The sequence below is a fragment of the Grus americana genome, chromosome 19 (assembly GCF_028858705.1).
Source record: "Grus americana isolate bGruAme1 chromosome 19, bGruAme1.mat, whole genome shotgun sequence".
Taxonomy (NCBI): domain Eukaryota; kingdom Metazoa; phylum Chordata; class Aves; order Gruiformes; family Gruidae; genus Grus; species Grus americana.
Genome location: NC_072870.1, coordinates 7,123,066 through 7,135,165, shown reverse-complemented (window position 1 = coordinate 7,135,165; position 12,100 = coordinate 7,123,066). Strand labels below are relative to the sequence as shown.

Below are 12,100 nucleotides of genomic sequence, written 5' to 3'. Positions count from 1 at the left end.
GCTCAGGGGTGTTGTGGAAGCAGGACTGATCCTGCCCAGCTGAGCCTGGCCCAGCGCCCTCCTGAGCCCGGCTTAGCCCCATCCTGACCCCCTCCTCCCCTCGCTGGTGGGGTCTCGGTTTCCCCACGTGGAGGGGGAAATGGATCCCCCAGGCTGGAGCGGTGTGCGTGGGTGTGCAGGTGTGGGTGTGTGTCAGTGTCCCCCAGCGATGCGCTGGAGGGGCAGAGAGAAGGAAAGGGCATGAGCTGCTGGGCAGGACCCTCCTCACCGCTTAGCGGGCAGGATTTAGCCCTAAAATGGGGTCTTTTGTGTGTACGGGGCTGGGTGCTGCGGTGCAGTGCCTGGGGCAGCACAGAAACACGCAGAGGGGCTGGGGAGGGGGGGCCGCCCCCACCTGGCACCCCCAGCCCTTCTCCCTCCCCTTCCCCGATGCCGGAGTCCCCCAGGAGGCATGAGACCTGCCCAACTCATTGCACTGAGCCCCTGCTCCAGGTGCTGCAGGGCCGGGCAGGGTGGGTGGTGTTCACCCCCCCCCCCGCTTCCCAGGTTGGGCTGCCAGCAGCTGCTGCTCACCATGGCAACCATCTCCATCACTCTGGTTGCCGTGGCCACCCACCCCCAAAATGACACACACGCGCACAGGGGAGCCCCCAAGCACATGCATGACACCCCCCCCCCCCCCAGCAGAGCCAATCCTGGCTCCACCCTGGGCATCGTGCCTGAGACCTGCCAAACTCATTGCACCTGAGGCTGCTGGGGCGGAGGGGCTGGGGCTCAGGGAGAAGGGGCTCAGGGGGGCACACAGAGGCCCCCCCAGGCTCAGAGAGGGGCCTCGCAGCTGCGGGATTCCTCCCAGGTCACCGTCTGCCTCCGGGATGACTCAGGGGGGATTAGTGGGATTTGTCGGAGCGGGAACATCGCAGCCACAGGCCCGGGCTCAGCCATGTAGGGCCGGTCCTGCCCGGGGGCGCGGGGCCGCGGGGGGCACAGGGCCAGCTGGGACCCAAAGGCATGGGGCCACGACCCCCCCCGCCACGTCCAGCCCCCCAGCGTGGCTGCAGCCCCTGAGCTGAACCCCCCCGGCCTGTCCAGCCCATGGCAATGGGGTGAAAGGAAGGGGCCATGGGGGGGGATGGGGGGGGCAGGGTTGGGGCTGGAGGGGCCACACTGCCAGGGACGGGGGTGTTTCCTGGCCAGAGCTTCTGCCTGTGAAGCCCCTGTTTGCCCTCGGGCTCCCTCGCGACGTGGGGGGGGTCTGTGCTTGTTCTTCAGGGTCGTAGAGACCCGGGATGGTGACACCAGGGTGTTGAGACCCAAAATGTTCAGATCTGGGGTGGTGAGACCCAGAGCTGTGGAGACCAGGGATGGTGAGGCCCAGGATGCTGAGATGTGGGATTTGAGAGACCTTGGATTTAGGAGACCCGGGATGTTGAGACCCAGAATGGGGGGACACAGAGTGATGGAGACCAGGCATGTGAGAGCCCCAGGATGTCAGGCACATGGGATGTTGGAGACCTGGGGTGTTGAGACCCAGAATTTTGGAGATGTCAGAGATCCGGGATGTGGAAAACTGGGATGCTGAGCCTGGGATGTTGGAGACCTGGCATGTGGAGACCTGAGATTTTGGAGCCCCGGGATGTAAAGACATGGGATGCTGGAGGCTGGGACCTGGAGAGCTGAGGTGTAGGAGACCTGGGATGTGGGACAGGGAGATTCGGGATGAGAAGACCCAGGATGCTGAGCCCAGGATGTGAAGACCCGGGATGTGGATCCCCGGGATGCTGAGCCCAGGATGCTGAGCAGGGCTCGGTGGCCCTCCCGCTGGCCACAGTGGCCCCAGGCAACCCCATCCTGGTGCTCTGGTCCAGCCCCGACGGAGCGGGGAGCCGGTGCCTGCGGTGCAGCACGGCCAAGGGGGTCCTGTGGGACAGACGCAGGGCACTGGGACAGGTTTCTTTCACCACTTTTTATTTTGGCTGATTCTATTGATTCCTTCACATTTATTCAAGGCACTCGGTGACCGGGCGAGTACAAAATAGACAATAAAAAGGGGGGGTGTGAGTGGGGGTGAGTGTGAGGATGCACCTCGGGGGGGGGGTGGCGGCGGTGGCTTCTCCTCCTCCTCCTCGCTGCTGCCTACTTCTTGGCTGGCTCCTTGGCTTGGCTCTCCACAGTGACGGGGATGGTGATTTCGGCAGACTGGATGGCCGGCTTGGGCAGCGGCGCCTCCACCGTGAGCATGCCGTCGGGGGACAGCGAGGACCGCACAGCCGTGGCTTCGATGCCGGGGGGGAGGCTGCGGGGGGAAAAGGGGGGGGTGAGGGCTGCGGCGCCCACCCCCCCACCCTGCACCGCAGCGGGTGTGATGCTGTGACCGGTGTCAGATGCTCAGCCCCAAATTGCTGCCTTCCCCCGCTCCCAGTTTGGGCGAACGGCATCCCCGGTTTGCCCAGTGGGTGCTGGAGGGGATGGGTGGGTGGGCAGAGGTCTCCAAAGACATCGGGGGGGGGGCTGCCAGGATCCCATCTCCCCTCCTCCTTGGTACTTACGTGTATTTTCGGGTGAAGCACCTCGAGATGAAGCCGTGTTCATCCTGCTTCTCCTCGTGTTTGCCTGGAAGGAAAAAAAAAACCAAACCCCGGGATGGTTGGAAGGGGGTGGCTGGGTGGGCAGAGAGCCGGGGCAGGGCTGATCCTGCCTGTCCTGGTTTTCTTTGCCTTAATACCAGCCTGGAGCAACTGGGGGGGCCAGGGGCAGTGGGGCCCCTCCAGGAGCATCCCCCAAATTCAAGGGGAGCAAGGTGCAGTGCCAGGAGCCAGCGGTGGCTGAGGGGACCCGACTGCTGCCGGCTGGCCCCAGAGCCCTCATTTTGGCTGCCCAGCCCAGTGGGGCTGGAGGCTGAGCACCCACCTCCCCCTGGGCCTGCACCCCCAAATCTCGCTGGCTGGGGAATTGCCCCCACGCTGTGCAGACCCCCCCCCCCTCGCCAGGCACGAAGCACGCTGCTGGCCTCGTGCCACGGGTCTGGGCTGCGTCATGGCGTCCCTGGCTGAGCTGCCCAGGGCGCTGTGGGGAAGCACGGGGGGGCTGCAGGGCTTGTGACACCCCACGGTCACCCCCCAGGCCCCTCTGTGGCTCTCAGCTGGGGGGTCCCTCCCCATGTCCTTGCTGGGAGAGCAGCGAGGGATGGGGATTGGGGGGGGGGGGGGGGGGGGGGGTGTCTGCCCCCTGTGCAACACCTGTGGTGTGAATGCACCCCGAGACTGAGCTCGTGATGCTGGGCCTTCCTCTTTGATTTCCCCCTTCCCTTTTCCCTCCCCTCCTGTCCTCTCCATCTCCTCCTTTTGCTCTCCCCTCCCTTCCCATCACTTATTCCGCCCTGCTTTGCCTTTTCACCCTTTCTCCTCCCATCTGCCCCAGCCCAGCACCCACCCCACGGACCCCCCCCCCGACCCAGTCCCCAGCACCCACCCGTTATCTCCACGATATTATCCTTGGTCTTGACCACCAGCTCCTCGGGCGCGAAGTGGTTGACGTCCAAGGTGACCTTCCAGCTGTCGGCGGTCTGGCGGATCTCGGAGATGCCGCTGCTGAGCTGGCGGCTCAGCGCCTGCCCGTAGGGCGAGCCGGGGGCTGGCATCAGCGCGCTCTCCCGGGGCAGCAGACGGAAATATCCCGGCCAGGCGCTGCCGCTCGGCCACTTGTACCAATCCTCGGGGATGTGGGGCATCCCAAAGGACTGGTCGAAGAGGCGGCTGCCATGGTACCAGTCACGGAAGGGGTCCCAGCTGGGGCTGCGCAGGAAGGTGAAGGGGACGCGGCGCTCGGCCATGGTGCGCGGGGCTGTCGGGGGGGCGCGGCCGGCGACGCCTTATGAAGAGGGCTGGTGGTTATTTTTAGCCGGGCGGCTCAGCTGGCTATTAATGGAAATTGCGGCAGGGCCCAGGGAAGGGACGAGAAACTTTCCCGGCACTGGGGCGGCCGCACGCAGCCGCATTGGGTGAGCGGCACGAGGATGGAGCTGGCAGCCCCCCCCGGGTCCCCCCCGCCAGGGAAATGTCTGTCTGCTGCTCGCTGCGGGAGGTTTGGCTGGTTGGGAGTGATGGATGGCCCTTGGAGCTGCTCCCAGCCTCCCTTCTTGCCCGTAAAACCATCTCAGGGACGCGCATGGGGAGGGGGCTGGGGCTGGGCCAGCACCCCGGGGGCGGGGGGGGGGTGAGTCAGTGGAGGGGCCGGTGCGCAGCCCCATGCCTGCTGCGTCACCCAGCAGCCAGAAACTTCTGGAGCCCCTCGCCCCCCCCACCCCCCGGCACCTCCATGGCCCCAGGGCTCGACACCGCGGTGGGGAACCCCCAGCACCAAGTTGGGGTGAGGCTGCTCCAGCCCCTGGGGGTGGGGGCACGGGGGGCCCGCGGGGCTGATGGGGTCGATGGGGGCCAACGGGACCCCACGGGGCTGATGGGGGCTGATGGGACCTCGTGGGGGCCGGGGGGGCCGATACAGCCCACGGGGCCAGGGGGGCTGGAGGGGGAAGGACCCTCTTGGGGCGGGAGAGGCGGCTCCTTCCCTTGGTCCCCTGTCTCTCCAGTGATGCCCTCCCGGCACCTGGGAAGGGATTCCAGTTTGGGGCCAGAGCCCAGGCCCCCGAGCCCCGGGAAGGGCTGTTTTCCCAGCCTGGCAGCCCCTGGGACCCCATCCCCTCTGCCCCGTCCCTCTCTGCCAGTTTTTGGGGGACAGAGGCACCGTGGTGGGATGTGCCTCCCGGGGCTGAGCTCTGGCTGCCGTGCTTCGAAGAAGCGTGTCAGCAGCGCCAGGAGACGGGCGGTAGCTGAGACCTGACACACTCGGTGCAGGGATGTGTGACCCTGGGGAGCCCTCCCCATGGGGACACGGGGGGGGTGGGGGGGGTGGATGCCGCAGCAGGGGATTTGGGGGGGGTCCCCCCACCCATGGCGGCAGTGGGTGCCAGCACCCCGCTGGCCCCTGCCAAACCCCTTTGCGTGGGGCAGAGCTCAGCATCGGCGCTGAACCGACGTGGGGAAAGGGCTGAGGGCAGCCGAGCCCCGCGGGGGCTGGAGGCGCAGGGCCGCATCCTGCGGGGGCTGGTGCAGGCTGGAGGGGAGCCTGGGGAAAGCGGGGGGGCGGGGGGTGCAAGGTGCTGCAGGGACTGCGGAGGCGAGGGGATGGAACGGATGCAGGGAAATGGGAGGGATCCAGGGAGGGATGCAGGGAGCGATGGGAGGGATGCAGGGAGGCAATTGGAGGGGTGTAGGGAGGGATGCAGGGAGGGATGAGGGGGATGCAGGGAGGGATGAGGGGGATGCAGGGATGCAGGGAGGGATGGGAGGGATGCAGGGAGGGATGAGGGGGATGCAGGGATGCAGGGAGGGATGGGAGGGATGCAGGGAGGGATGAGGGGGATGCAGGGATGCAGGGAGGGATGGGAGGGATGCAGGGAGGGATGCAGGGATGCGGGGAGGGATGGGAGGGATACAGGGAGGGATGAGGGGGATGCAGGGATGCAGGGAGGGATGCAGGGATGCGGGGAGGGATGGGAGGGATACAGGGAGGGATGAGGGGGATGCAGGGAGGGATGCAGGGAGACAGGATGGTTGCAGGGAGACTGGAAGGCTGCAAGGGGAAACCTCTGCTCCAGCAGCGAGGCCTCCCCAGAGGGTTTCGTGTCCCCCATCTCCGTCTCCCCCCCTTCCCGCCCTGCAGCAGGATGCTCTGAGGGATCAGACACACGGCGGGTGCCCAGCGCTGCTCTGCACGGAGCCGGGGACCGATGCGCGGGGAAGATGGAGCCATGGGTGGCTGGAGACAAGAGGGCAGGGGAGGAGCGGAGGACGGGTCTGTGGGGAGGCGGATGAGAGACTGAGCCTACGCAGAGGGAGCAGGTTAACCCCGTCCTGCTGCTCCCCCGTGAAGAAACCGCTCCGTGCCCAGCAGAGTCATTTACAAGATATACTGTATATTTTATTATAATTGAACCAGCTCACTGAATCTACAGCTGTACTCACAACCCAGAAAAAAAGAGAGAGCGCACGCGCGAGAGGAAAATACTGAAGTATTTCTACAGAGTATTTGTTCCAGTTAGCTCCCTCCGCGGCAGGAGACAGAGACTGTAAAAGAGGAAGACTGGAAATTTTCCCTGATGTGCTGGCTTGTCCGCGCCGGCGCTGCAGTCGGGTCTCGGGGTTTCGGGAGCCGTGGCCCCGGGGGGCTGCAGGGCTGGGGGCTGCGGCCACTGGCAAAATAACCCCCCCGCCGGTGGCTTGAATTCAGATGTTTTTCAGGGGACTCCCCCCCACTCTCCCAGCAGAGTTTTGGGGCTCCCGCGGCCAGTCTGAGCTTCCCCGTGGGGCGATGGGGGGGACGGGGGCTGCGGGGTGCCCTGGGGCTGCTGTGGCAGCGGCCGGAGAGGGGTGGGATGGTTTTCAGAGTGTGGCTCGGGGGTTCGTAGGGATGCTGGGGGCACTCATGCGCTTCATCCCCCCCCAGGGTCGGGGGGGCAGGACCCTTCGTCTCCTCCTGCCACGGTCACATCCAGAGCTGCCGCCCTGCCCCGGGCTGGCACGTGGGGACCAGCTGAGCCACGGAGAGCCTCAAGCATGGCCCCTCCTTACCTGTTCACCCCATTTCTAACGGCTCGGCTTGGCTGGGCACCGCAGAGGGTGACCGGTGGCTTTGCCAGCGGAGCAGGGGGTGGGTGGGATACCCGGGGGCTGGCACCCGGCACGGCCCAGCTCCTGGAGATGTTTCTCCAAGGGTTGGTGAATCCTCAGCCCATGGCTGAGCCTGGTTCCTCGACACGTAGGGTTTGGGAAACAACCGTGGCGTGCCCCTCCGCTCGCATCTCTGCCCTCCCGGGACGGCCGGTTCATCAGGCTGCTGGTTAATGAGGCTGTCGCAGTACCAGCCGAGCTGGAGTCCAAAGGATCACACCCCCCCCGCCCCCCCCCCGAGCCCGGCTGGCTGGAAACCAGTGTCAAGCGGGACTGCCAAAGCCTGGCTTTTCATCCGAGGGCAGCGGGTTAATCCGGGCAGCTGCTCTCCCGCCCAGGGAGGCTCATCCCCATCGTCCTGCTCCAGCCGGCTGGAAAACGCGGGGCCCGCGAGGATTAAACACCAACAGCCCCGGGGGGCCAGGACTGATCTGGGTGCCCAGGGGGGCTTTTTTTTGGGTTTTTTTTTTTTTTTTTGGAAAATCAGCAAAGTCCTGCAAAAGCAGGGCTGCCAGCAAAGCCCGGGACCCTCCTGCCTCTTTCTGTAATTAAATTTAAAAAGCTGCCACTCAGCCCCAAAGGCAGGGTACGACATGCCGAAGCATGGCTGGATGTGGCCCCAGGGGTGGAAAAATCACCAGCCCAGCCCTCGGCCCCGCAGCTCCCTCCTCCTGGGGGTTCCATCCCCCAAAATTGGGTGAGAAGGATGGGTGTCAGGGCCGGCTCCTGAGCTGGGACAAGCAGCGATAGCCCGCAGGGGTGGCCCCCCCGGACCTCCCCGCTCAGGAAGAGACTTGCGGGAGCTGACAGCTTTTGTTCATCCATGGCTCGGCGTGTGCTTGGGTCGGGGGGGGGGGGCAAACCAGTTTGTGGTGGTCCTGTCCCCCGGGACAGCATGGGGACACGGTGACTCCTCTGCCGAGGAAAAGCCTGGGGTCACCCCTGGCTGCCATCACCTCCTCCAGCCGAGCCCAGGCTGGAGAAGCCCCCTCCTGCCCCCCACCCCCCCCAAGGATACGCTTGTGTTAAAAAAGTCAAACCAACCCAAAAAGCACGGGGGGGCTCCCAGGGGGTCCCCAGCCACCCCCACCTGCTCACCGCGAGGTCTCTGCTGAGCAATTTGTTCCCTCGCTCTGTGCTCTCCCACCCTGTCCCACCCCACCCCAGCGCTCGCAGAAATAAGAAGATATCCTCCCCCACCCCATCCCGACCCCAAAAACACCCGGGGGGGGGGGGGAATCGCCCCCTCCCAGGGCGATGCAAGGACCCATTGAAGTTTTTGGCCCCCGCTTTTCCCTTCGGCCAGGTCCATCCTTAGCAGCCCCTGGCTCTTTTCCACCTCCCCGGTGGTCCCCGTCCCTTCTGGGGGCGCAGGTGGCATCGGAGGGGGGGGGGGCACAGCCGGGATGGCGGGGGGCTGCGGCCGGAGGGGGGCTCAGAAGCCGGCGCTCTCCGAGCTGCTGCGGCTGTTGTAGCTGGGGCTGCGGCTGGGGCTGCGGGAGCGGCTGGGGGGGCTGCGAGTCCGGCTGCGGCTGCGGCTGGTGCTGTAGCTGTCGTAGCTGCGGCTGCGGCTGCGGCTGTAGGAGTAGGTGCTCAGCGAGCTGGAGGACGAGGGGCTGGGGCGGTAGTAGGGGATGGGACGCTTGCGAGCGCTGCAAATGGAAAAGGGAAACTGAGTCAGGCCCCCCCCCGCCCCCTCGTCCCGAGGCAGCTCAGGGAGGGGGGACCGGCACCAGCTCCCCAGCACGGCTGAGCATCCCCGCAGGGCGGCCGGGCTCAGGCCGGCTACGGGGTGTCAGGATGCGGCTGCCTGGCATCACCCCCCTCCCCTCCGTCCCCGTCCTCCTCCCCAGCCCCCCCCGGGGTGTTAGTCCTGGATTAGGCAGCGGCGAGGGCAGAAAGTGAGCAGGTTAATGTGGCTTTTGTGTTTCCCAGACACCAAAGACTGAAAGCTGCTGAAAAAAGAGACGGTCAGGATTAGCAGGAGGTGAGCTGAGGCCCGCCGGCGCCTGAGGATGAGGAGGGACGTGGGGAGCACGGAGGCAGGGGGGATGGGGGGACACGGGGGGCAGCAACATCTGGAGCCGGTGCAGGAGCTGCCCCCTTGCCCCCTTCTCCCGGCCCGGTGTTAGTGGGACCGAAGAGACACGGGCACAGCCCGGAGGTGGCTGGGTGCCGAGGGCATCCCAGCACGTGAGGAGACACGGGGGGGGGGGGGGGGGGGGGAGGAGGAGGAGGAGGAGGAGGAAGGGGGGAGGTTACCCTGGGAGCCAGGCTGGCGGCGATGCTCTCCAAGAGGGACCTTGGGATGAAATGGAAAAGGAGAAGTTGGCATCACTGAGGCAGGACAACACGGTGATGGACCCCAGGGTGGCCAGGGGTGATGGGGACGGGGGACGGGGCAGGAGGGCAGGGAAAGGCCCTGGGGCTTCTCGCTGGGCTATGGGGCAGGTGAGCAGGGCTGGGGGGTGTTCCCCTGGCTGCCCCCTCCCCACAGCGCCCTCCAAGCCCCGCAGAAATGGCTCCGCTCCAAGCAGAGCTGGATCTGCTGTCCCCATCCATCCCAGGGCTGGGTGACAGGGATGGGGGGGCACAATCCCCGCGGGGACCGTGGACTGTGTCCTCCAGCTGGGTCCTGCCACCTTCCTGGGCACATCCCGGCAAAACCCAGCTCAGGGATGGAGCGGGAGGGATGCAGAACCAGCCGGTGGTACCCGGGCTGGGAAACCCTCCTCTGGGCCAGGAGCAGCCTTCCCAGCCCGTGTCCTCTACAGGGCATCCATCGGGGAGGGCTGCAGGGAGCTCTGACCCACCGGCTGAGCAGCATTTCTCCTGTCCTCCCTCCTTACAACTTCAGTCCAGCCCAGGCAAAATAAAAACCCTCCCACAGTGAGCCAGAGCTGGTTTCTGAAAACCCAGCCTCTGCCCCACAGCCCCGATCTCCTGGCTGATAGCAGGAGAGACAAATAGGTCAGGAACAAGGTAATCTCAGCTCGCCACTGGTACCGCCACCAGCGCTGCATGCTAACGAGGTACTATATATGCACACAGTGTTTCGTCTGGCACTAAATATTGCCTGTCTTACAGCCCAGGATCCTTTGTCAATAGGATCTCAAGGAGGAGAAACCAGCTTTTGGAGGGCAGGGGAGATGCACACTCCCAGCCGTACGTCTTGCTGGAATATGCACACAGGGATTAAAACCAATTCCTATTTTCATGCCTCAAAATAGGAAGAGACGACAAGGTTGTAATATTGGAGGCAGTCTGGTTATCCGTCTGTCTGGGCCAGCTGATTTGCCCAGCTAGTCATCCTCAGGGTTATCTATCCATCCACAGAGCTGCTCATCCGTTTGTCCGTCTGTCTGTCCATCCATCCCATCTATCCATCCATTCATCCACCCAACCATCCGTCCATTCATCCATCCATCCATCCATCCATCCATCCATCCATCTGTCTGTCCACCCACCCAACCACCCATCCATCCACCCAACCATCCATCCATCCATCCATCCACCCACCCACCCACCCACCCAGCCCTCCACCCACCCACCCACGCATCCTTCATGGCTGACGGCAGAGCTCAGCCCCGGGCCGCGCCAGTGTCCACGGCCGAGGCTTCGCTGTGTGCTGGGACCCACCTCGTGATCCTCCTGGGCTCCATGAAGCTGGGGGAGTCACGTCTCCTCTTCCTGATGGGGGAGTAGCTCCTGGAGCGGCGCCGGGCGCGGGCAGGATCGGGGTCACTGTGGCGTGTTCTGGGCTCGTTGTCCTTCTCTCTACACCACGAGGAGGAGGAGGAGGAGGAGGAGGAGGAGGAGTGTCAGGGGTGCGGTCTGGGGTCCCAGGTGGGATGCAGGGACAGCCCGGGCTGCTGCTTCCAGTGCCACCAGGAACAGCAGTGCCCTGTAACCCCCTCCCTGAGCCCCGGGGGAGCCGGGACCACCCTGAGCTGCAGATGCTCTCTGAGCCCATTGCTGGACCTGCACCCCCCACCATGAACCCCTCCCTGCCCAGGGACTGACCTGCTGGCGGGTTTTTTCGGCGAGGGCGAGCGGGAGCGGCTGCGTCCTGCTCTCTTCTCCCGGGAGCGGGAACGGGACTTGGAGAGGGAGCCGCTGGAGCTCCAGGAGCTGCTGCGCTGGCCGGGGCTGGGCGATGGGCTCTTCCTCCGCTCCGAGGCGTGCCGGGAGTGCTTGGCCGACGACTCCGAGCTGCTGTTGGGCCGGCCCCGGTGGTGCCTCTCCTTCACCCTGTGAAGGCAGACCCCAGCACCTCCTGGCATCTCACCCGCTGTGGCCAGCGGGGTGTCCCCGCAGGAGCCGGGACCCCAATTCCCATGGGAGAGCAGCGGGCGCACCAATTGGCTCACTGTGCCTCTTCCCTATCCCCAGCCCTGGCTCTGTCCCCATCCCTGTCCCTGTCCCTCCATCTCCGTCCCTGTCCCTCCATCCCCATCCCCGTCCCTGTCCATCCATCCCCATTCCCATCCCCATCCCTGTCCATCCATCCCCATTCCCATCCCTGTCTCCATCCCCATCCCTGTCCCTCCATCCCCATCCCCATCCCATTCCCATCCTTCGAGCATCCCAACCCTGCCCTGGTCCCCAGCTTGGTCCTCAGAGCTTTGCCCAGATGGAACTGGGGTGCCCACATGGAGCTGCACCCCCAATATCAGAGACCACCTCCCATCTCCTGGCAGGACCCCCGTCCCGGGGACCCCCTTACTTCTTGGCGTGGGCGCCGTGGTTCCTGTCGGGGCCGAGCAGCGGGTGGTAGGGGTGGGAGCCCGCCGAGCCCTCTGAGTCGCTGCTGTAGCCGGCGGGGCTGACCGGCGGCGGCGGGGGCTCCCGGGGGGCCGGGGGCCGTCCCTTGCTCTGGCCGCGATGGCGGGGCGGCGGCGAGGCGCTGCGGGAGCGATGCCGGTGGCCGTGCTTGGCCCGCTCCGGCGTGGGCGACCGGGGGCTGCGGGCACCGTGTCGGCCCCCCCGGGTGCGGGGGGACGGCAGCTCCGTCCTGCCGTGAGCCCGAGGAGAGGGGGACACCGAGGCCGGCCTCTGGCAAGGGGGGAGAGAGAGAGAGAGAAAGGGAGGGGGAAAGGCAGAAGGGGGGGGAAGAAGAGAAGAAAGAAGGAGAAATGGGATTTTAATGGGGGGCGCGGGGCTGGGGGCGCGGTTCACAACGTCAACGCACATCGCATAAGGCAGGCTACACAGACGCTACCCTGCACCTTCCTCTCGCCCTCAACAACGTGGGTCATGCAAACCTCCGCATGCAAAACGCCAAAAAAAATAACTAAAATTATATTTAAAAAAAACCAAACAAACAAACAAAGGAAGGGGTGGGGTGGGAGCAAAAAAAAAAAAAACCAAAC

The 12,100-nt window shown here is 65.4% G+C and overlaps 2 protein-coding genes across 2 annotated transcripts in view; both read right to left on the bottom strand.

The window, feature by feature from the left end:
• Nucleotides 1-1,951: 1,951 nt before the first annotated feature.
• Nucleotides 1,952-3,867, bottom strand: HSPB1 (heat shock protein family B (small) member 1). The gene is made up of 3 exons (XM_054847503.1): nt 3,472-3,867; nt 2,550-2,613; nt 1,952-2,296 (listed from the first exon to the last, which is right to left on the bottom strand). The coding sequence occupies exons 1-3, from the start codon at nt 3,830-3,832 to the stop codon at nt 2,137-2,139; spliced, it is 585 nt and encodes a 194-aa protein (XP_054703478.1). The 5' UTR covers nt 3,833-3,867; the 3' UTR covers nt 1,952-2,136.
• Nucleotides 3,868-8,019: 4,152 nt separating this feature from the next.
• Nucleotides 8,020-12,100, bottom strand: part of SRRM3 (serine/arginine repetitive matrix 3) — a 28,168-nt gene continuing 24,087 nt past the window's right edge. Inside the window, exons 12-15 of the mRNA XM_054847630.1 lie at nt 11,455-11,783; nt 10,752-10,979; nt 10,368-10,505; nt 8,020-8,380 (exon numbers count right to left, since the gene is read on the bottom strand). Coding sequence (XP_054703605.1) covers nt 8,164-8,380; nt 10,368-10,505; nt 10,752-10,979; nt 11,455-11,783 — 912 coding nt within the window. The 3' untranslated portion in view covers nt 8,020-8,163. The remainder of the gene's footprint in view (nt 8,381-10,367; nt 10,506-10,751; nt 10,980-11,454; nt 11,784-12,100) is intronic.